The following is a 26,006-nucleotide window of genomic DNA, read 5'->3' as shown; positions in this document are numbered from 1 at the left end:
TGTTCCTCAGTTCCTTTGGCTTTGATGCCTCGTGATTGGGTATTGCTCTGTTCAAGTGGACTGTGATTTTGCTGTGGTCTGATAGGGGTGTCAGTGGGCTGACTGTGAACGCTCTGAGAGATTCTGGGTTGAGGTCAGTGATAAAGTAGTCTACAGTACTACTGCCAAGAGATGAGCTATAGGTGTACCTACCATAGGAGTCCCGTCGAAGCCTACCATTGACTATGTACATACCCAGCGTGCGACAGAGCTGCAGGAGTTGTGACCCGTTTTTGTTTGTTATGTTGTCATAGTTGTGCCTAGGGGGGCATATGTGGGAGGGAATACTGTCACCTGTAGGCAGGTGTTTGTCCCCCTGTGTGCTGAGGTTGTAAGGTTCTTGTCCGGTTCTGGCATTTAGGTCGCCACAGACTAGTACATGTCCCTGGGCCTGGAAATGATTGATTTCCCCCACCAGGATGAAGAAGCTGTCTTCATTAAAGTATGGGGATTCTAGTGGGGGGATATAGGTAGCACACAGGAGGACATTTTTCTCTGTTAAGATAATTTCCTTTTGAATTTCTAGCCAAATATAAAATGTTCCTGTTTTGATTAATTTAACGGAGTAAGTTAGGTCTGCTCTATACCAAATTACCATACCCCCTGAGTCCCTTCCCTGTTTCACACCTGGTAGTTTGGTGGATGGGACTACCAGCTCTCTGTAACCTAGAGGGCAACCAGTGGGTCCGTCTCCTCTATACCAGGTTTCTTGCAGGATGACAATGTCTGTATTACCGATTTCTTTGGTGAAGTCCGGGTTCCTGCTCTTTAGGCCAGAGGCGGATGACCTCAGGCCTTGCATATTCCAGGATGATATAGTGAAGGCTTTTTGTTCCATAAAGTGTCCAATGTTGTTGGTCGTGGTATGGCCTCAGGCCAGTAAGTGTGAGCAGAGCCTGCTGAGCATCTGGTACATGGTATTGGCATTGGCTATCTCTCTCTCTGTCTTCCCCTCACACTCTCTCTCTCTCTCTTTCTCTCACTGTCTCTCTCTCTATCTCTCTCTCTGCCTCTCTCTCTCTGCCTCTCTCTCTCTGCTTCTCTCTCTCTCTGCCTCTCTCTCTCTATCTCTCTCTGTCTTCCACTCTTTCTGTCTTCCCCTCACACACTCTCTCTCTCTTTCTCTCACTGTCTCTCTACCTCTCACTGTCTTTCTCTCTATTGCTCTCTGCCTCTCTCTCTCTCTCTCGCTCTCTCTCTCTCTCTCTCTCTGCCTTTCTCTATCTCTCTCTGCATCTCTCTCTTCCTCTCTCCCTCTCTCTCTCTGCCTCTCTCTGCCTCTCTCTCTCTCTGCTTCTCTCTCTCTCTCTGCCTCTCTCTCTCTCTCTCTCTGCCTCTCTCTCTCTCTGCCACTCTCTCTCTGCCTCTCTCTCTCTGCTTCTCTCTCTCTGCCTCTCTCTCTCTCTCTCTCTCTCTCTCTCTCTCTCTCTCTCTATCTCTCTCTGTCTTCCACTCTCTCTGTCTTCCCCTCACACACTCTCTCTCTCTTTCTCTCACTGTCTCTCTACCTCTCACTGTCTTTCTCTCTATCTCTCTCTGCCTCTCTCTCTCTCTCTCTCGCTCTCTCTCTCTCGCTCTCTCTCTCTCGCTCTCTCTCTCTCTCTCTCTCTCTCTCTCTGCCTCTCTCTATCTCTCTCTGCATCTCTCTCTGCCTATCTCCCTCTCTTTCTCTCTCTCTCTCTCTCTCTCTCTCTCTCTCTCTCTCTCTCTTTCTATTTACTTCAATTCAATTCAATTCAAGGGGCTTGATTGGAATGGGAAACATGTTAACATTGCCAAAGCAAGTGAAGTAGATAATATACAATTATACAATTTCGAATTCTTTGTGGGTCTGTGTAATCTGAAGGAAATATGTGTCTCTAATATGGTCATACATTGGGCAGGAGGTTAGGGAGTGCAGCTCAGTTTCCACCTCATTTTGTGGGCAGTGTGCACATAACCTGCCGTCTCTTGAGAGCCAGGTCTGTCTACGGCGGCATTTCTCAATAGCAAGGCTATTCTCACTGAGTCTGTACATAGTCAAAGCTTTCCTTAAGTTTGGGTCAGTCACAGTGGTCAGGTATTCTGCTGCTGTGTACTCTCGGTTTAGGGCCAAATAGCATTCTAGTCTGTTTTTTTGTTAATTCTTTCCAATGTGTCAAGTAATTCTCTTTTTGTTTTCTCATGATTTCGTTGGGTCTAATTGTGTTGCTGTCCTGGGGCTCTGTGGGGTCTGTTTGTGTTTGTGAACAGAGCCCCAGGACCAGCTTGCTTAGGGGACTCTTCTCCTCTCCTCTTCTCCTCTCTGTAGATGATGGCTTTGTTATGGAAGGTTTGGGAATCTCTTCCTTTTGACCCCTCTCTCTCTCTCTCTCTCTCTCTCTCTCTCTAGGCCCCCCAGGACCCCCTGGTGTGGTGATAGTAGAGGAGATCAAGGACACTACAGCCACCCTGTCGTGGAGTGGAGGGGTGGACAACCACAGCCCCATCAGCAGCTACAATCTCCAGGCCCGGAGCCCCTTCTCCCTGGGCTGGCAGACCCTCAGGACAGGTATGGATGCTGTCCTGTTTGTTTTACGCCAGAGATGTTAAGTTGCATAGAGGATCTATTGCCTCCAACTGTAGATTCAGGGTGGCCCTGACTGGAGACTAGCTGCAGATTCAGGGTGGCCCTGACTGGAGACTAGCTGTAGATTCAGGGTGGCCCTGACTGGAGACTAGCTGTAGATTCAGGGTGGCCCTGACTGGAGACTAGCTGTAGATTCAGGGTGGCCCTGACTGGAGACTAGCTGCAGATTCAGGGTGGCCCTGACTGGAGACTAGCTGCAGATTCAGGGTGGCCCTGACTGGAGACTAGCTGCAGATTCAGGGTGACCCTGACTGAGACTAGCTGCAGATTCAGGGTGGCCCTGACTGGAGACTAGCTGCAGATTCAGGGTGGCCCTGACTGGAGACTAGCTGTAGATTCAGGGTGGCCCTGACTGGAGACTAGCTGTAGATTCAGGGTGGCCCTGACTGGAGACTAGCTGCAGATTCAGGGTGGCCCTGACTGGAGACTAGCTGTAGATTCAGGGTGGCCCTGACTGGAGACTAGCTGTAGATTCAGGGTGGCCCTGACTGGAGACTAGCTGTAGATTCAGGGTGGCCCTGACTGGAGACTAGCTGCAGATTCAGGGTGGCCCTGACTGGAGACTAGCTGCAGATTCAGGGTGGCCCTGACTGGAGACAAGCTGTTGGAGGTGCAGGCATCTGTTAGACGACAAAGAGCTCAACTCAACACCTCTCGTCCTTCAGCTGAGTTTCTCCAGTCAGGGCCACCCTGAATATAGTTGAACTGTTATGTATTCATTCTAACTCTTATGTTCTGTTTAAAACTTGGCTGTTGTTCAACAGAACTTAATAAAAAAAAGTATGTTCAGCTCAAAATGAAATGTCAGTGGTTTAAATTACACTCAGAATGATGTCAAAAGGTTAACAGAAAATGAACCTGTATCTTTTAAGGTCAAAGCTAATTCCTGAGGTGGCAGTGAGAAAACCACAGGATTTTTACTGAGCTGTTCCCATTTAAATGGCTTCATTTTCCCGTATCTTGACAGTAATACCCATCTATAATGATCTGTTAATGTCAAAGGAAGACTGCCGACTCAGTAGGTGTAATCTGTTCCGCTGCTGCTGTGTGCGTACAGAGGATACGAATAATAGAAAAGTTTAGAGCTCCATAATGAATCATGTCCATAGATGTAGAATGATTCACAATGGTTGTCGCCCAAATGGCACCCTATTCCCTACGTAGTGCACTACTTTAGACTAGAGCCCTATAGCACCCGATTCCCTACGTAGTGCACTACTTTAGACTAGAGCCCTATAGCACCCTATTTGAAGGAAAGACAATTAGTCCCAGTGATGCATGTGGAAAGTGGTGAACTTGTTCAGATTAGCACATAGGGAAAGAGAGCTTTAAGCTAGCTGTAGGGTTGAATTACACACGGAACCCTATTCCCTAATATACTGCACAACTTTTGATCAGACCCTTAGGGTTCTGGTTTTAAAGCAGTGTACTATATGGGTGATAGGATGCCATTTGGGACACATTGTACTTCTTCCTTCAAACAGAGTTAACAGCAAGTGTTTGAAGAGCAGTCAGCTTGACAGAGTGCCCTGGTGTTAATGATAAGAACACAGAGACAGTAGTTCTGGGCAGTGATCTGAAGACATGGGGAATGGGAGACTTAATAAGAACAGTGATCTGAAGACATGGGGAATGGGAGACTTGATAAGAACAGAGTTCTGGGCAGTGATCTGAAGACATGGGGAATGGGAGACTTGATAAGAACAGTGATCTGAAGACATGGGGAATGGGAGACTTAATAAGAACAAAGTTCTGGGCAGTGATCTGAAGACATGGGGAATGGGAGACTTAATAAGAACAGTGATCTGAAGACATGGGGAATGGGAGACTTGATAAGAACAGAGTTCTGGGCAGTGATCTGAAGACATGGGGAATGGGAGACTTGATAAGAACAGTGATCTGAAGACATGGGGAATGGGAGACTTAATAAGAACAAAGTTCTGGGCAGTGATCTGAAGACATGGGGAATGGGAGACTTAATAAGAACAGAGTTCTGGGCAGTTATCTGAAGACATGGGGAATGGGAGACTTAATAAGAACAGAGTTCTGGGCAGTGATCTGAAGACATGGGGAATGGGAGACTTGATAAGAACGGTGATCTGAAGACATGGGGAATGGGAGACTTAATAAGAACAGAGTTCTGGGCAGTGATCTGAAGACATGGGGAATAGGAGACTTGATAAGAACAGTGATCTGAAGACATGGGGAATGGGAGACTTGATAAGAACAGTGATCTGAAGACATGGGGAATGGGAGACTTGATAAGAACAGAGTTCTGGGCAGTTATCTGAAGACATGGGGAATGGGAGACTTAATAAGAACAGAGTTCTGGGCAGTGATCTGAAGACATGGGGAATAGGAGACTTGATAAGAACAGTGATCTGAAGACATGGGGAATGGGAGACTTGATAAGAACAGTGATCTGAAGACATGGGGAATGGGAGACTTGATAAGAACAGAGTTCTGGGCAGTTATCTGAAGACATGGGGAATGGGAGACTTAATAAGAACAGAGTTCTGGGCAGTGATCTGAAGACATGGGGAATAGGAGACTTGATAAGAACAGTGATCTGAAGACATGGGGAATGGGAGACTTGATAAGAACAGTGATCTGAAGACATGGGGAATGGGAGACTTGATAAGAACAGAGTTCTGGGCAGTTATCTGAAGACATGGGGAATGGGAGACTTAATAAGAACAGAGTTCTGGGCAGTGATCTGAAGACATGGGGAATGGGAGACTTGATAAGAACAGAGTTCTGGGCAGTTATCTGAAGACATGGGGAATGGGAGGAAGTAGATATGCTGGTAGTACATTTAATGTAAGAGGTTACATTAAATGTACCAATATGTAATTGTAAACTCAGCAAAGAAAGAAACATCCTTTTTTCAGGACCCTGTCTTTCAAAGACAATTCGTAAAAATCCAAATAACTTCACAGATCTTCATTGTAAAGGGTTTAAACACTACTTCCCATGCTTGTTCAATGAACCATAAACAATGAATGAACATGCACCTGTGGAACGGTCGTTAAGACACTAACTGCTTACAGACAAAAGGCAACTAAGGTCACAGTTATGAAAACTTAGGACACTAAAGAGGCCTTCCTACTGACTCTGAAAAACACCAAAATAAAGATGCCCAGGGTACCTGCTCATCTGCGTGAACATGCCTTAGCCATGCTGCAAGGAGGCATGAGGACTGCAGATGTGGCCAGGGTAATAAATTGCAATGTCCGTACTGTGAGATGCCTAAGACAGCCCTACAGGGAGACAGGACGGACAGCTGATCGTCTTCGCAGTGGCAGACCACGTGTAACAACACCTGCACAGGATCGGTACATCCGAACATCACACCTGCGGGACAGGTACAGGATAGCAACAACAACTGCCTGAGTTACACAAGGAAAGCACAATCCCTCCATCAGTGCTCAGACTGTCCGCAATAGGCTGAGAGAGGCTGGACTGAGGACTTGTAGGCCTGTTGTTGTAAGGCAGGTCCTCACCAGACATAACCGGTAACAACGTTGACTATGGGCACACACCCACCGTCTCTGGACCAGCCAGGACTGGCAAAAAGTGCTCTTCACTGCCGAGTCGCGGTTTTATCTAACATGGGTTGATGGTCAGATTCGCGTATGTGTATATATACAGTGTTGTAACGATGTGCAAATGGTTAAAGTACAAAAGGGAAAATAAATAAACAATCTACTGCAGAGATAACCTGCAGAATTCTGTCAAACTATCCAGTTCTGTGCCCAAACAATTAGAGCTTGTACTTTTAAAAATACACCTTTCTATAAATAAGTCTCTCACCGTTGCTGCTTGTTATAGACCCCCCTCAGCCCCCAGCTGTGCCCTGGACACCATATCTTCAGACTTCGTACTGTTAGGTGACCTAAACTGGGAAATGCTTAACACCCCGGCCATCCTACAATCTAAACTAGATGCCCTCAATCTCACACAAATGATCAAGGAACCAACCAGGTACAACCCTAAATCCGTAACCATGGGCACCCTCTTACAGTATATCTATTATGTATATCTATATCTATTCTGTATATCTATTCTGTTTTTCTATATCTATTCTGTATATCTATATATATTCTGTGTATATATATATATATATATCTATTCTGTGTATCTATTCTGTATATCTATATCTCTCCTCTCCCTCCATCCTCTCCAGACCCAGAGCCAGTGACAGGGGACATGGAGTCAGCCATGGCTGTGGAGCTCAACCCCTGGGTGGACTATGAGTTCAGGGTGGTGGCCAGTAACGCTATCGGGACAGGAGACCCCAGTGCCCCATCCAGAGGGGTCCGGACTAAAGAAGCAGGTAACTCCTCGGTCTGTGTGTCCGTGTGTGTGTGTTTCCTACTTACCAAAGAAGAAGTTAACTCCCACTAAAAGGACCTTCTTACTCTCAACGGTATCCTAATGATCCCCTTAAAGAAGGCTACATACATAATAACAACAATATAGAATATACACTACATATACACTACAATATAGAATATACACTACACACTATATACACTACATACACTTCATTCCAAAACCATGGGCATTAATATGGAGCTGGTCCCACCTTTGCTGCTATAACAGCCTCCACTCTTCTGGGAAGCCTTTCCACTAGATGTTGGAACATTGCTGAGGGGACTTGCTTCCATTCAGCCACAAGAGCATTAGTGAGGTCGGGCACTGATGTTGGGCGATTAGGCCTGGCTCGCAGTCAGCGTTCCAATTCATCCCAAAGGTGTTTGATGGGGTTGAGTTCAGGGCTCTGTGCAGGCCAGTCAAGTTCTTCCACACTGATCTGGACAAACCATTTCTGTATGGACCTCACCTTGTGCCCTGGGGGCATTGTCATGTGGAAACAGGAAAAGGACTTCCCCAAGCTGTTTCCCAAAGTTGGAAGCACAGAATTGTCTAGAATGTCATTGCATTGCTTGCTGTTTGGGGTCTTAGGCTGGGTTTCTGTATAGCATGTTGTGACATCGGCTGATATAAAAAGGGATTTATAAATACATTTAATTTATTGCTGTCGTGTGAAGATTTCCCTTCACTGGAACTAAGGGGCCTATCCCGAACCATGAAAAACAGCCCCAGATATTATTCTTCCTCCACCAAACTTTACAGTTGGCCCTATGCATGAAACCCAGATTAATCCGTCGGACTGTCAGTTTATGAAGTGTGGTTCATCACTCCAGAGAACGCGTTTCCACTGCTCCAGAGGTCAATGGCGGCGAGCTTTACACCACTCCAGCCGATACTTGGCATTGCACATGGTGATCGTAGGTTTGTGTGCTAAAGCTTGAACATGGAAACCCATTTCATGAAGCTCCCGAGAAACAGTTATTGTGCTGACTTTGCTTCCAGAGGCAGTTTGGAACTCGGTAGGGAGTGTTACAACTGAGGACAGACGCTTTTTACGGTACGCGCTTCGGCACTCTGCGGTCCCGTTCTGTAGCCTACCACTTTGTGGCAGAGCCGTTGTTGCTCCAAGACATTTCCACTTCACAATAACAGCACTTACAGTTGCCTGGGGGGCAGCTCTAGCAGGGCGAAATTTGACTAACTAACTTGTTGGAAAGGTGGCGTTGAAAGTAAATTTGACTTGTTTGAAACGTTGAAAGTCAATTTGACTAACTGACTTGTTGGAAAGGTGGCGTTGAAAGTCAATTTGACTAACTGACTTGTTTGAAAGGTTGAAAGTCAATTTGACTAACTGACTTGTTTGAAACGTTGAAAGTCAATTTGACTAACTGACTTGTTTGAAACGTTGAAAGTCAATTTAGCTAACTGACTTGTTGGAAAGGTGGCGTTGAAAGTCAATTTGACTAACTGACTTGTTTGAAACGTTGAAAGTCACTCAGCACTTCAGTACGGGCCATTCTAGTGACAATATTTGTCTATGGCAATGGCATGGCTGTGTGCTTGGTTTGATACACCTGTCAGCAATGGTGTGCCTGAAAAAGCCAAATCTACTCATTTGAAATGGTGATCACATACTGCTGTATATTGTGAAGGGGTGTCCACATACTGCTGTATATATAGTGTATGAAGAAGTGTCCTCATACTGCTGTATATATAGTGTATGAAGAGGTGTCCTCATACTGCTGTATATATACTATATGAAGGGGTGTCCTCATACTGCTGTATATATACTATATATAGTATATGTTGAAGGGTTGTCCACATACTGCTGTGTATACAGTATATTTTGAAGGGGTGTCTACATACTGCAGTATATACAGTGGGGCAAAAAAGTATTTAGTCAGCCACCAATTGTGCATGTTCTCCCACTTAAAAAGTTGAGAGAGGCCTGTAATTTTCATCATAGGTACACTTCAACTATGACAGACAAAATGAGAAAAAAAATCCAGAAAATCACATTGTAGGATTTTTTTATGAATTTATTTGCAAATGATGGTGGAAAATAAGTATTTGGTCACCTACAAACAAGCAAGATTTCTGGCTCTCACAGACCTGTAACTTCTTTTTTTAAGAGGTTCCTCTGTCCTCCACTCGTTACCTGTATTAATGGCACCTGTTTGAACAAACAAAAACAGAGCAAGTGTGATGTCATTCATGTTTGTGGAAATGTTTGCAAATGTTGTATTGTTTTTGTGGTATGGTTATTTATGGTTTTGGTTTTATGGTTTTGTTGTGTGTGTCAAACGGTAGTCAAGCATCGATGATCATGTCACCAGAATAAGACCCTCAATATTTATTGTAAAAGAGCATTAAGATCCCAGTGCACTTTCACCACCCTGTGAAGTTCTTCATAACTTATTTCATGTGTGGCTTAATGAACTGCATGGTTTCCCGTGTAGTAGTGGGAGGACCACACACCATGTCATCGCGTGACTACAAGTTTACTTTGCTTTGATGGTTATTGTATTCATATTTGCTCATAAATGTGTTTACACCGCTATTTCTCGCATAATTAATATATGTGTTATTGTTCTGTCCTGCAGTCCCCTCGGTGGTCCCAGCTAACGTCAGTGGAGGGAACGGCCGCAGGCATGAACTGGTCATCTCCTGGGAGGTAACGCCCTGTTTTCACATCATAGTCTTAAACCACCCTGTCCAACATTAACCACACTCCACAACAACACTGTCCTAGCAAACACATTTCAGCAAGCCATGACATCCACCATCTCAAATGGTTCTGAAATCATTTCTGTAGTTAGAAACAGATAAGCATTCCTGCAACATTATTTTATTGAAATGTAATTTGATCTCTGAGATTAAGCTAATTGATTGCACCCAAATTGGCAATTTTAATTTAGTTCATATAATATCCAATACATAAAGTACCCAACATCTGATTTGCAGTAAAATTTTGTCTAAGTAAGTAAGTAAGATGTGGAATCCAAAGCCACGGACGGAACCCGCACGCCTAAAAAAAGAAAAACTGGAGCTGCACCATCTAGTGGTCAAAACATGGTAATAACAGAATGTAGGATGGGACATACAGTATACAGTTGAAGTCGGAAGTTCATATACACTTAGGATGGAGTCATTAAAACTTGTTTTTCCACCACTCCACACATTTCTTTTTAACAAACTATAGTTTTGGCAAGTCGGTTAGGACATCTACTTTGTGCATGACACAAGTCATTTTTCCAACAATTGTTTACAGACAGATTATTTCATTTATATCACAATTCCATTCACTGTATCACAATTCCAGTGGGCCAGAAGTTCACATACACTAAATTGACTGTGCCTTTAAACAGCTTGGAAAATTCCAGAAAATGATGTAATGGCTTTAGAAGCTTCTGATAGGCTAATTGACATCATTTGAGTCATTTGGAGGTGTACCTGTGGATGTATTTCAAGGCCTACCTTCAAACGCAGTGCCTCTTTGCTTGACAACATGGGAAAATCAAAAGAAATCAGCCAAGACCCCAGAAAAAAATTGTAGATCTCCACAAGTCTGGTTCATCCTTGGAAGCATTTTCCAAACGCCTGAAGGTACCACGTTCATCTGTACAAACAATAGTACGCAAGTATAAACGCCATGGGACCACGCAGTCGTCATACCGCTCAGGAAGGACACACGTTCTGTCTCCTAGAGATGAACGTACTTTGCTGCGAAAAGTGCAAATCAATCCCAGAACAACAGCAAAGGACCTTGTGAAGATGCTGGAGGAAACCGGTATAAAAGTATCTATATCCACAGTAAAACAAGTCCTATATCGACGTAACCTGAAAGGCCGCTCAGCAAGGAAGAAGCCACTGCTCCAAAACCACCATAAAAAAGCCAGACTACGGTTTGCAACTTCACATGGGGACAAAAATCGTACTTTTTGGAGAAATGTCCTCTGGTCTGTTGAAACAATTAAAAGGGGAGGCTTGCAAGCCGAATAACACCATCCTAACCGTGAAGCACTGGGGCGGCAGCATCATGTTGTGGGGGTGCTTTGCTGCAGGAGGGACTGGGGCACTTTACAAAATAGATGGCATCATGAGGGAAGAAAATTATCTGGATATATTGAAGCAACATCTCAAGACATTTAAAGCTTGGTCGCAAATGGGTCTTCCAAATGGACAATGACCCCAAGCAAACTTCCAAAGTTGTAGCAAAATGGCTTAAGGACAACAAAGTCAAGTTATTGGAGTGGCCATCACAAAGCCCTGACTTCAATCCTATAGAAAATTTGTGGGCAGAACTGAAAAAGCATGTGCGAGCAAGAAGGACTCAGTTACACCAGCTCTGTCAGGAGAAATGGGCCAAAATTCACCCAACTTGTTGTGGGAAGCTTGTAGAAGGCTACCCAAAACGTTTGACCCAAGTTAAACAATTTAAAGGCTATGCTAACAAATACTAATTGAGTGTATGTAAATGTCTTACCCACTGGGAATGTGATGAAAGCAACAAAAGATGAAATAAATCATTCTCTCTACTAATATTCTGACATTTCACATTCTTAAAATAAAGTGGTGATCCTAACTGATCTAAGACAGAGAATTTCTACTAGGATTAAATATCAAAAATTGTGAACAACTGAGTTTAAATATATTTTGCTTAGGTGTATGTTATCTTCCGACTTCAACTCTACCTAACAACTTCAATGACTAATTTCTCTGAACAGGGAAAAAACATCACCAATTTCACGGAGAATACAGGATGAAGAAATAATACTCCAAGAAGCACCTCCGTACTGTTAGACCTAGAGAACTGATACTTTGTATTTGTTGTTGGGGTCCGTGGAAGGCTTTTTACCCTTTCTTTGGATTCCTATTTCATTGTTAGAAAACAGTTTGATCCAAATTAGATGCTAGGTTCTATATTTTTTTTTATATTCTATAAATTCCTATAAAGTGGATATGCAATCAGTTAGCTCATTTGTAAAAAAAATATTTAACCTTTATTTAACTAGTCAGTTACAATGACGGCCTACCAAAAGGCAAAAGGCCTCATGTGGGGACGGGGGCTGGGATGAAACATAAATTAAATAAAGGACAAAACACACATCACAACAAGAAACACAACACTACATAAAGAGAGACCTAAGACAACAACACAGCATGGCAGCAACACAACATGGCAACAACTTGGTAGCAACAAGACATGGCAGCAGCACAACATGGTAGCAACACAACATTGTACAAACATTATTGTGCACAGACAACAGCACAAAGGGCAAGAAGGTAGAGACAACATTATATCATGCAAAGCAGCCACAACTGTCAGTAAGAGTGTCCATGATTGAGTCTTTGAATGAACAAATTGAGATAAAACTGTCCAGTTTGAGTGTTTGTTGCAGCTCGTTCCAGTCGCTTGCTGCAGCGAACTGAAAAGAGGAGCCACCCAGGGATGTGTTCACTTTGGGGACCTTTAACAGAATGTGACTGGCAGAACGGGTGTTGTATGTGGAGGATGAGGGCTGCAGTAGATATCTCAGATAGGGGGGAGTGAGGCCTAAGAGGGTTTTATAAATATGCATAAACCAGTGAGTTTTGCGACGGGTATACAGAGATGACCAGTTTACAGAACAGTATTAAGTGCAGTGATGTGTCCTATAAGGAGCACTGGTGGCAAATCTGATGGCTGAATGCTAAAGAACATCTAGCCACTCGAGAGCACCCTTACCTGCCGGTCTATAAATTACATCTCCCTAATCTAGCATGGGAGGATGGTCATCTGAATCAGGGTTAGTTTGGAAGCTGGGGTGAAAGAGGAGTGATTACGATAGAGGAAACCAAGTCTAGATTTAACTTTAGCCTGCAGCTTTGATATGTGCTGAGAGAATCACAGTGTACCGTCCTACCATACTCCCAAGTACTTGTATGAGGTAACTACCTCAACCTCTGAACCCTCAGAGGTAGTAATCACACCTGTGGGGAGAGGGGCATTCTTCTTACCAAACCACATGACCTTCATTTTGGAGGTGTTCCGACCAAGGTTAAGGGCAGAGAAAGCTTGTTGGACACTAAGAAATATTTGTTGTAGAGCATTTAACACAACATTCGGGAAGGGGCCATCTGAGTATACAATTAGTCTGTATCATCTTCATTTACAGGGGCTTGCGAAAGTTTTCACCGCCATGACATTTTTCCTATTTTGGTGCCTTACAACCTGGAATTGAAATTGATTTTGGGGGGTTTGTATCATTTGATTTACACAACATGCCTACCACTTTGAAGATGCAACATATTTGTTATTGTGAAACAAACAAGAAATAAGACAACAACAAAAACAACTTGAGCACGCATAACTATTCACCCCCCCAAAGTCAATGCTTTGTAGAGCCACTATTTTTCAGCAATTACAGTTGCAAGTGTCTGGTGGGGTATGTCTCTATAAGCTTGGCACATCTAGTCACTGGGATTTTTTCCCCATTCTTCAAGGCAAAACTGCTCCAGCTCCTTCAAGTTGGATGGGTTCCGCTGGTGTACAGCAATCTTTAAATCATACCACAGATTCTCAATTGGATTGAGGTCTGGGCTTTGACTAGGCCATTTCAAGACATTTAAATGTTTGCCCTTAAACCACTCAAGTGTTACTTTAGCAGTATGCTTAGGGTCATTGTCCTGCTGGAAGGTGAACCTCCGTCCCAGTCTCAAATCTCTGGAAGACTGAAAGACTGAAACGGGTTTCCCTCAAGAATTTCCCTGTATTTAGCACCATCCATCATTCCTTAAATTCTGACCAGTTTCCCAGTCCCTGCCAATGAAAAACTGGTGATGTCCTCAGGGTGATGAGAGGTGTTGGTTTTGTGCCAAACATAGTATTTTCCTTGATGGTCAAAAATATCAGTTTTATTGAACTACTGGGACTTCTGAAGGTAATTGGTTGCACCAGATCTTAATTAGTGCTTTCATGGCAAAGGGGGTGAACAGATATGCATGCACCACTATAAAAAAAAGTGGTGTTATGCTTCACCAATTTTGACATTTTTGTCCATTACATGAAATCAATTTAACCTTTCTGATCTCCCCATCCCGGATCCGGGATCGTGAATACAGACTCAAGCTCATTACCATAACGCAACGTTAACTATTCATGAAAATTGCAAATGAAATGAAATAAATATGCTAGCTCTCAAGCTTAGCCTTTTGTTAACAACACTGTCATCTCAGATTTTCAAAATATGCTTCTCAACCATTGCAAAACAAGCATTTGTGTAACAGTATTGTAGGCTAACGTAGCATTTAGCATTAGCATTCAGCTGGCAACATTTACACAAAAAAACAGAAAAGCATTCAAATAAAATCATTTACCTTTGAAGAACTTCAGATGTTTTCAATGAGGAGACTCTCAGATAGCAAATGTTCAGTTTTTCCTGAAAGATTATTTGTTTAGGACAAATCGCTCCGTTTTCTGCGTCACGTTTAGCTATGAAAAAACCCCTGTATCCAGGATTGTGTAAATCTATCAGCAAGCTCATTAGCATAACACAACGTTAACTATTTATGAAAATCGCAAATGAAATGAAATAAATATGCCATCTCTCAAGCTTAGCCTTTTGTAAACAACACTGTCATCTCAGATTTTCAAAATATGCTTCTCAACCATAGGAAAACAATCATTTGTGTAAAAGTAGCTAGCTAGCGTTAGCATTTCGCGTTAGCATTTAGCGTTAGCATTAGCGTTAGCATCCAGCACGCAACATTAACAAAAACATAAAAGCCTTCAAATAAAATCATTTACCTTTGAAGAACTTCTGATGTTTTCAATGAGGATACTCTCAGTTAGATAGCAGATGCTCAGTTTTTCCAAAAAGATTCCTTGTGTATTAGAAATAGCTCCGTTTTATACATCACATTTGGCTACCAAAAAAAATCCAAAAATTCAGTCCTCAAAACGCAAACTTTTTTCCAAATTAACTCCATAATATCGACTGAAAACATGGCAAACGTTGTTTAGAATCAATCATCAAGGTGTTTTTCACATATCTCTTCATTGATACATCGTTCTTGGACACATGCTTTCTCCCCTGAATCAAATGGTAAAGTAGAAGCAGCTGGCAATTGCGCACCGAATTCGACGCAGGACACCAGGCGGACACTTGGAAAATGTAGTCTCTTATGGTCAATCTTCCAATGATATGCCTACAAATACGTCACAATGCTGCTAAGACCTTGGGCGAACGACAGAAAGTGTAGGCTCATTCGTTGCGCAATCACAGCCATATAAGGAGAGAATGGAAAACAGAGCTTCAGAAATTCTGCTAATTCCTGGGTGATGCATCATCTTGGTTTCGCCTGTAGAATGAGTTCTGGGGCACTTACAGACAAAATCTTTGCAGATTCTGAAACTTCAGAGTGATTTCTTTCCAAAACTGTCAAGAATATGCATAGTCGAGCATCTTTTCGTGACAAAATATCGCGCTTAAAACGGGAACGTTTTTTATCCAAAAATGAAATAGCGCCCCTAGAGCTCTAACAGGTTTAAATTACAGGTTGTAATGCAACAAAATAGGAAAAACGCCAAGGGGGGTGAATACTTTCGCAATCCACTGTAAGGCGATTATCTCAAACCCCATGTGCCTGATTCAGAGATGAGATAAGTGTGTACAACTCACCTAAATCATTAATTCATGTTAACAGGAGGTATAAATGTGAGTTAAGTGCATAGGTCTCAAGTCCAAATACGGCTCTAAGTGACAAGAAAGCAAACATACATACCTACATCTTGAAGCTACTGATACCTACATCCTAAAGCTACTGATACCTACATCCTAAAGTGACAGATACCTACCTACATTCTGAAGCTACTGGTACCTACATTCTGAAGCTACTGTTACCCACATTCTGAAGCTACTGGTACCCACATTCTGAGGTTATTGGTACCCACATTCTGAAGCTACTGGTACCCACATTCTGAAGCTACTGGTACCCACATTCTGAAGCTACTGGTACCCACATTCTGAAGCTACTGGTACCCACAATCTGAAGCTACTGGTACCCACATTCTGAAGCTACTGGTACCCACATCCTGAAGCTACTGGTACCCACATCCTGAAGCTACTGGTACTCACATCTTGAAGTTACTGGTACCCACATCCTGAAGCTACTGGTACCCACATCCTGAAGCTACTGGTACTCACATCTTGAAGCTGGCTGACTTTTTACTCTACTCTAAAGTCTATTGAGACATTGAAAAAAAAGTGGTTTGATAAGAGTATGATTTGCCTCAGTGTCCCAACGCGGTTGTCAGCGGCATTCTCTCAGAACCACCATATCTCTAAATTACAGTTTTGGCTCTGGCTGCTCCCAGATGAATTTACACTGTCAAACTTCAGTCCAGAAACCCCAGTGTGATGGAGAGGACTGGAGACTGATAATCATGTAAAGGGCTCTGTGTGTCATTCATTAGGTACCTCTCACCGTTGCTGGGGAATTCTTGTCAGATATTTCAACTTCATTAAGTGTAGTTGATGGACGATGCGTGTTGGTTCCTAAGCATGTCAGGAATGAGTGTGTCTAAGGAGTGTATGTACCTCCTACACGTGTGATCTTATGTCATGTGTGGTTAATGAGCATTCGTTTACAGTCAGTCCCACTCATTATGAATGAGGAGTGTAAGGCTTCTTTCTCCAGGGGAAGATATACTGTAATGACACTGTATTGGAGAATATGGTGATCTGATATCCTCAAGGACACAGCAACATACAGTACCTAAGAATAACCTCACAACAGATTGCATATGAATGTCAATCCATCATAATATATGCTTCTGCCATACTGTATGGCTTAATGGCATATCAAAACAGTTGCTACGGTAAGTCCTCCTTTTACTATGTTAAATGCTTTGGAAAAGCGTTAATAAATAATCATTGATTAGATTAATCTATGGTTCAATGTACAGTTGTTTTTCCCCTCGTTGTACACAAAGTAATGGTCAGTAGGGATTTGATTAATACATTAGTCAGTTTCGGGTTGATATTTAGCTGTTATTTAGTGAAAAGTGATATGGTAATATTTGGTACCATCTCAGACCAGACTATGTCCTATCAAGTGGTAGTAAGTGATGTTTCTGAGGACTTGTTACGACAACATTATTGGAAGCTGTTAGATGTTTGTCGACATCTGTTTGACTGTATTGTTGTTTGCAGACTGTGTTTTTGTTTGTTTTTAGTTAGTGTGTGGTGCCTGTGTTTTTGTTAGTTTTTAGTTAGTGTGTGTGGTGCCTGTGTTTTTGTTAGTTTTTAGTTAGTGTGTGTGGTGCCTGTGTTTTTGTAAGTTTTTAGTTAGTGTGTGTGGTGCCTGTGTTTTTGTTAGTTTTTAGTTAGTGTGTGTGGTGCCTGTGTTTTTGTTAGTTTTTAGTTAGTGTGTGTTGTGCCTGTGTTTTTGTTAGTTTTTAGTTAGTGTGTGTGGTGCCTGTGTTTTTGTTAGTTTTTAGTTAGTGTGTTGTGCCTGTGTTTTTGTTAGTTTTTAGTTAGTGTGTGTTGTGCCTGTGTTTTTGTTAGTTTTTAGTTAGTGTGTGGTGCCTGTGTTTTATGTCTTATCTGCAGCAGAATGAATGATTATGAGGTCGTGGTCTCCATAGAGAGGAGTAATGATTATTAACTTTGTCTCCATCCAATCCCCCATAAAGCCATGCAGGGATGTTTAGGAACATCTGCTTTCCCTTCATCAATCTCCCTCCATGTTACCGCTCGCTATATTAGGGTGGAATGTTTGTCAGCCGAGAGAGCACCTTTGGCTCTATCTGAAGAGTAGTGGGGATAGAGATGGGGATAGAGGTAGGTTGCGTCTGAAATGGAACCCTATTCATTATATAGTGGTCTACTTTTGACCAAGTCATTTTTAAAAGTAGTGCACTATATAGGAATTAGTGTGCCATTTGGGACACAGTTTTGTGATTGTGTGAGGAAATGAGGCATTGTCAAGTGAACAAAGCTGTAGGACATGAAATGAGGGCAGTTGAAGGTAAGTGTGGAGTGAGGGAACAGATGTTGTCAGTGATGGCTATTCTTATGAAGTTCATTATACAGGTCTATGCAGTTCATTATGCAGGTCTATGAAGTATATTATGCAGGTCTATGAAGTTCATTATACAGGTCTATGAAGTACATTATGCAGGTCTATGAAGTACATTATGCAGGTCTATGAAGTTCATTATGCAGGTCTATGAAGTACATTATGCAGGTCTATGAAGTTCATTATGCAGGTCTATGAAGTACATTATGCATTTCTATCAAGCACATTATGAAGTACATTATACAGGTCTATGAAGTACATTATGATGTACATTATACAGGTCTATGAAGTACATTATGTAGGTCTATGAACTACATTATACAGGTCTATGAAGTACATTATGCAGGTCTATGAAGTACATTATGAAGTACATTATACAGGTCTATGAAGTACATTATGCAGGTCTATGAAGTACATTATGAAGTACATTATACAGGCCTATGAAGTTCATTATGCAAGTCTATGAAGTACATTATGCAGGTCTATGAAGTTCATTATGCAGGTCTATGAAGTTCATTATACAGGTCTATGAAGTTCATTATGCAGGTCTATGAAGTACATTATACAGGTCTATGAAGTTCATTATGCAGGTCTATGAAGTACATTATGCAGGTCTATGAAGTTCATTATGCAGGTCTATGAAGTACATAATGCAGGTCTATGAAGTTCATTATGCAGGTCTATGAAGTACATTATGCAGGTCTATGAAGTACATTATGAAGTACATTATACAGGCCTATGAAGTTCATTATGCAAGTCTATGAAGTACATTATGCAGGTCTATGAAGTTCATTATGCAGGTCTATGAAGTTCATTATACAGGTCTATGAAGTTCATTATGCAGGTCTATGAAGTACATTATACAGGTCTATGAAGTTCATTATGCAGGTCTATGAAGTACATTATGCAGGTCTATGAAGTTCATTATGCAGGTCTATGAAGTACATAATGCAGGTCTATGAAGTTCATTATGCAGGTCTATGAAGTACGTTATGCAGGTCTATGAAGTACATTATGCAGGTCTATGAAGTTCATTATGCAGGTCTATGAAGTACGTTATGCAGGTCTATGAAGTACATTATGCAGATCTATGAAGTATATTATGCAGGTCTATGAAGTACATTATGCAGGTCTATGAAGTACAGTATGCAGGTCTATGAAGTACATTATGCAGGTTTATGAAGTACATTATACAGGTCTATGAAGTACATTATGCAGGTCTATGAAGTCCATAATGCAGGTCTATCAAGTACATTATGAAGTACATTATACAGGTCTATGAAGTACATTATGCAGGTCTATAAAGTACATTATGAAGTACATTATACAGGTATATGAAGTTCATTATGCAGGTCTATGAAGTACATTATGCAGGTCTATGAAGTTCATTATACAGGTCTATGAAGTATATTATGCAGGTCTATGAAGTACATTATGCAGGTCTATGAAGTTCATTATACAGGTCTATGAAGTACATTATGCAGGTCTATGAAGTATATTTTGCAGGTCTATGAACTACATTATACAGGTCTATGAAGTACGTTATGCAGGTCTATGAAGTTCATTATGCAGGTCTATGAAGTACATTATACAGGTCTATGAAGTATATTTTGCAGGTCTATGAACTACATTATGCAGGTCTATGAAGTACGTTATGCAGGTCTATGAAGTTCATTATGCAGGTCTATGAAGTACATTATGCAGGTCTATGAAGTACAGTATGCAGGTCTATGAAGTACATTATGCAGGTTTATGAAGTACATTATACAGGTCTATGAAGTACATTATGCAGGTCTATGAAGTCCATAATGCAGGTCTATCAAGTACATTATGAAGTACATTATACAGGTCTATGAAGTACATTATGCAGGTCTATAAAGTACATTATGAAGTACATTATACAGGTATATGAAGTTCATTATGCAGGTCTATGAAGTACATTATGCAGGTCTATGAAGTTCATTATACAGGTCTATGAAGTATATTATGCAGGTCTATGAAGTACATTATGCAGGTCTATGAAGTTCATTATACAGGTCTATGAAGTACATTATGCAGGTCTATGAAGTATATTTTGCAGGTCTATGAACTACATTATACAGGTCTATGAAGTACATTATGCAGGTCTGTGAAGTACGTTATGCAGGTCTATGAAGTACATTATGCAGGTCTATGAAGTACATTATGCAGGTCTATGAAGTTCATTATGCAGGTCTATGAAGTACATTATGCAGGTCTGTGAAGTACGTTATGCAGGTCTATGAACTACATTATGCAGGTCTATGAAGTACATTATGCAGGTCTATGAAGTTCATTTTGAAGTACATTATGCAGGTCTATGAAGTACGTTATACAGGTCTATGAAGTATGTTATGCAGGTCTATGAAGTTCATTATGCAGGTCTATGAAGTACATTATACAGGTCTATGAAGTTCATTATACAGGTCTATGAAGTTCATTATGCAGGTCTATGAAGTACATTATGCAGGTCTATGAAGTACATTATGCAGGTCTATGAAGTACATTATGCAGGTCTATGAACTACATTATACAGGTCTATGAAGTACATTATATAGGTCTATGAAGTACGTTATGCAGGTCTATGAAGTTCATTATGCAGGTCTATGAAGTACAGTATGCAGGTCTATGAAGTACATTATGCAGGTTTATGAAGTACATTATACAGGTCTATGAAGTACATTATGCAGGTCTATGAAGTCCATAATGCAGGTCTATCAAGTACATTATGAAGTACATTATACAGGTCTATGAAGTACATTATGCAGGTCTATAAAGTACATTATGAAGTACATTATACAGGTATATGAAGTTCATTATGCAGGTCTATGAAGTACATTATGCAGGTCTATGAAGTTCATTATACAGGTCTATGAAGTATATTATGCAGGTCTATGAAGTACATTATGCAGGTCTATGAAGTTCATTATGCAGGTCTATGAAGTACATTATACAGGTCTATGAAGTATATTTTGCAGGTCTATGAACTACATTATGCAGGTCTATGAAGTACGTTATGCAGGTCTATGAAGTTCATTATGCAGGTCTATGAAGTACATTATGCAGGTCTATGAAGTACAGTATGCAGGTCTATGAAGTACATTATGCAGGTTTATGAAGTACATTATACAGGTCTATGAAGTACATTATGCAGGTCTATGAAGTCCATAATGCAGGTCTATCAAGTACATTATGAAGTACATTATACAGGTCTATGAAGTACATTATGCAGGTCTATAAAGTACATTATGAAGTACATTATACAGGTATATGAAGTTCATTATGCAGGTCTATGAAGTACATTATGCAGGTCTATGAAGTTCATTATACAGGTCTATGAAGTATATTATGCAGGTCTATGAAGTACATTATGCAGGTCTATGAAGTTCATTATACAGGTCTATGAAGTACATTATGCAGGTCTATGAAGTATATTTTGCAGGTCTATGAACTACATTATACAGGTCTATGAAGTACATTATGCAGGTCTGTGAAGTACGTTATGCAGGTCTATGAAGTACATTATGCAGGTCTATGAAGTACATTATGCAGGTCTATGAAGTTCATTATGCAGGTCTATGAAGTACATTATGCAGGTCTGTGAAGTACGTTATGCAGGTCTATGAACTACATTATGCAGGTCTATGAAGTACATTATGCAGGTCTATGAAGTTCATTTTGAAGTACATTATGCAGGTCTATGAAGTACGTTATACAGGTCTATGAAGTATGTTATGCAGGTCTATGAAGTTCATTATGCAGGTCTATGAAGTACATTATACAGGTCTATGAAGTTCATTATACAGGTCTATGAAGTTCATTATGCAGGTCTATGAAGTACATTATGCAGGTCTATGAAGTACATTATGCAGGTCTATGAAGTACATTATGCAGGTCTATGAACTACATTATACAGGTCTATGAAGTACATTATATAGGTCTATGAAGTACGTTATGCAGGTCTATGAAGTTCATTATGCAGGTCTATGAAGTACATTATACAGGTCTATGAAGTACGTTATGCAGGTCTATGAAGTTCATTATGCAGGTCTATGAAGTACATTATACAGGTCTATGAAGTACATTATGAAGTACATTATGCAGGTCTATGAAGTTCATTATACAGGTCTATGAAGTACATTATACAGGTCTATGAAGTTCATTATACAGGTCTATCAAGTTCATTATGCAGGTCTATGAAGTACATTATGCAGGTCTATGAAGTACATTATGCAGGTCTATGAACTACATTATACAGGTCTATGAAGTTCATTATGCAGGTCTATGAAGTTCATTATACAGGGCTATGAAGTACATTATGCAGGTCTATGAAGTTCATTATGCAGGTCTATGAAGTACATTATGCAGGTCTGTGAAGTACGTTATGCAGGTCTATGAAGTACATTATGCAGGTCTATGAAGTACATTATGAAGTACATTATGCAGATCTCTGAAGTATATTATGCAGGTATATGAAGTACATTATGCAGGTCTATGAAGTACAGTATGCAGGTCTATGAAGTACATTATGCAGGTCTATCAAGTACATCATGAAGTACATTATACAGGTCTATGAAGTACATTATGCAGGTCTATAAAGTACATTATGAAGTACATTATACAGGTATATGAAGTTCATTATGCAGGTCTATGAAGTACATTATGCAGGTCTATGAAGTTCATTATACACGTCTATGAAGTTTATTATGCAGGTCTATGAAGTACATTATGCAGGTCTATGAAGTTCATTATACAGGTCTATGAAGTACATTATGCAGGTCTATGAAGTATATTTTGCAGGTCTATGAACTACATTATACAGGTCTATGAAGTACATTATGCAGGTCTGTGAAGTACGTTATGCAGGTCTATGAAGTACATTATGCAGGTCTATGAAGTACATTATACAGGTCTATGAAGTACATTATGCAGGTCTATAAAGTACATTATGAAGTACATTATACAGGTATATGAAGTACATTATGCAGGTCTATGAAGTTCATTATACAGGTCTATGAAGTATATTATGCAGGTCTATGAAGTACACTATGCAGGTCTATGAAGTTCATTATACAGGTCTATGAAGTACATTATGCAGGTCTATGAAGTATATTTTGCAGGTCTATGAACTACATTACACAGGTCTATGAAGTACATTATGCAGGTCGGTGAAGTACGTTATGCAGGTCTATGAAGTACATTATGCAGGTCTATGAAGTTCATTATGCAGGTCTATGAAGTACATTATGCAGGTCTGTGAAATACGTTATGCAGGTCTATGAAGTACATTATGCAGGTCTATGAAGTTCATTATACAGGTCTACGAAGTTCATTATGCAGGTCTATGAAGTACATTATGCAGGTCTATGAAGTTCATTATGCAGGTCTATGAAGTACATTATGCAGGTCTGTGAAATACGTTATGCAGGTCTATGAAGTACATTATGCAGGTCTATGAAGTTCATTTTGAAGTACATTATGCAGGTCTATGAAGTACGTTAAACAGGTCTATGAAGTACGTTATGCAGGTCTATGAAGTTCATTATGCAGGTCTATGAAGTACATTATACAGGTCTATGAAGTTCATTATACAGGTCTATGAAGTTCATTATGCAGGTCTATGAAGTACATTATGCAGGTCTATGAAGTATATTTTGCAGGTCTATGAACTACATTACACAGGTCTATGAAGTACATTATGCAGGTCTGTGAAGTACGTTATGCAGGTCTATGAAGTACATTATGCAGGTCTATGAAGTTCATTATGCAGGTCTATGAAGTACATTATGCAGGTCTGTGAAATACGTTATGCAGGTCTATGAAGTACATTATGCAGGTCTATGAAGTTCATTATACAGGTCTATGAAGTTCATTTTGAAGTACATTATGCAGGTCTATGAAGTACGTTAAACAGGTCTATGAAGTACGTTATGCAGGTCTATGAAGTTCATTATGCAGGTCTATGAAGTACATTATACAGGTCTATGAAGTTCATTATACAGTTCTATGAAGTTCATTATGCAGGTCTATGAAGTTCATTATGCAGGTCTATGAAGTACATTATGCAGGTCTATGAAGTACATTATGCAGGTCTATGAAGTACATTATGCAGGTCTATGAAGTTCATTATATAGGTCTATGAAGTACATTATGCTGGTCTATGAAGTTCATTATGCAGGTCTATGAAGTACATTATGCAGGTCTATGAAGTACATTATGCAGGTCTATGAAGTACATTATGCAGGTCTATGAAGTTCATCATGCAGGTCTATGAAGTTCATTATGCAGGTCTATGAAGTACATTATGCAGGTCTATGAAGTTCATTATGCAGGTCTATGAAGTACATTATATAGGTCTATGAAGTACATTATGCAGGTCTATGAAGTTCATTATACAGGTCTATGAAGTACATTATGCAGGTCTATGAAGTTCATTATGCAGGTCTATGAAGTACATTATATAGGTCTATGAAGTACATTATGCAGGTCTATGAAGTACGTTATACAGGTCTATGAAGTACGTTATGCAGGTCTATGAAGTACATTGTACAGGTCTATGAAGTACATTATGCAGGTCTATGAAGTTCATTATGCAGGTCTATGAAGTACATTATATAGGTCTATGAAGTACATTATACAGGTCTATGAAGTACGTTATACAGGTCAATGAAGTTCATCATGCAGGTCTATGAAGTTCATTATGAAGTACATTATGCAGGTCTATGAAGTTCATTGTACAGGTCTATGAAGTACATTATGCAGGTCTATGAAGTTCATTATGCAGGTCTATGAAGTACATTATGCAGGTCTATGAAGTACATTATGCAGGTCTATGAAGTACATTATGCAGGTCTATGAACTACATTATACAGGTCTATGAAGTACATTATACAGGTCTATGAAGTACATTATATAGGTCTATGAAGTACATTATGCAGGTCTATGAAGTTCATTATGAAATTCATTTTGCAGGTCTATGAAGTTCATTATACAGGTCTATGAAGTACATTATATAGGTCTATGAAGTACATTATGCAGGTCTATGAAGTTCATTATGAAGTTCATTATGCAGGTCTATGAAGTACATTATACAGGTCTATGAAGTTCATTATACAGTTCTATGAAGTTCATTATGCAGGTCTATGAAGTTCATTATGCAGGTCTATGAAGTACATTATGCAGGTCTATGAAGTACATTATGCAGGTCTATGAAGTACATTATGCAGGTCTATGAAGTTCATTATATAGGTCTATGAAGTACATTATGCAGGTCTATGAAGTTCATTATGCAGGTCTATGAAGTACATTATGCAGGTCTATGAAGTACATTATGCAGGTCTATGAAGTACATTATGCAGGTCTATGAAGTTCATCATGCAGGTCTATGAAGTTCATTATGCAGGTCTATGAAGTACATTATGCAGGTCTATGAAGTTCATTATGCAGGTCTATGAAGTACATTATATAGGTCTATGAAGTACATTATGCAGGTCTATGAAGTTCATTATACAGGTCTATGAAGTACATTATGCAGGTCTATGAAGTTCATTATGCAGGTCTATGAAGTACATTATATAGGTCTATGAAGTACATTATGCAGGTCTATGAAGTACGTTATACAGGTCTATGAAGTACGTTATGCAGGTCTATGAAGTACATTGTACAGGTCTATGAAGTACATTATGCAGGTCTATGAAGTTCATTATGCAGGTCTATGAAGTACATTATATAGGTCTATGAAGTACATTATACAGGTCTATGAAGTACGTTATACAGGTCAATGAAGTTCATCATGCAGGTCTATGAAGTTCATTATGAAGTACATTATGCAGGTCTATGAAGTTCATTGTACAGGTCTATGAAGTACATTATGCAGGTCTATGAAGTTCATTATGCAGGT

The 26,006-nt window shown here is 40.3% G+C and overlaps 1 protein-coding gene across 1 annotated transcript in view; it reads left to right on the top strand.

Moving 5' to 3' along the window:
• LOC110519322 (contactin-5) overlaps positions 1 to 26,006 on the top strand; it is a 533,080-nt gene that overhangs the window by 434,056 nt on the left and 73,018 nt on the right. The window contains exons 16-18 of the mRNA XM_036964829.2: positions 2,411 to 2,569; positions 6,834 to 6,983; positions 9,628 to 9,698. Coding sequence (XP_036820724.2) covers positions 2,411 to 2,569; positions 6,834 to 6,983; positions 9,628 to 9,698 — 380 coding nt within the window. The remainder of the gene's footprint in view (positions 1 to 2,410; positions 2,570 to 6,833; positions 6,984 to 9,627; positions 9,699 to 26,006) is intronic.

This window comes from Oncorhynchus mykiss, chromosome 27, assembly GCF_057628025.1.
Source record: "Oncorhynchus mykiss isolate SJ-2025 chromosome 27, ASM5762802v1, whole genome shotgun sequence".
Taxonomy (NCBI): domain Eukaryota; kingdom Metazoa; phylum Chordata; class Actinopteri; order Salmoniformes; family Salmonidae; genus Oncorhynchus; species Oncorhynchus mykiss.
The sequence above is the reverse complement of the archived record's forward strand: the minus strand, read 5'-3'. Positions and strand labels throughout refer to the sequence as shown.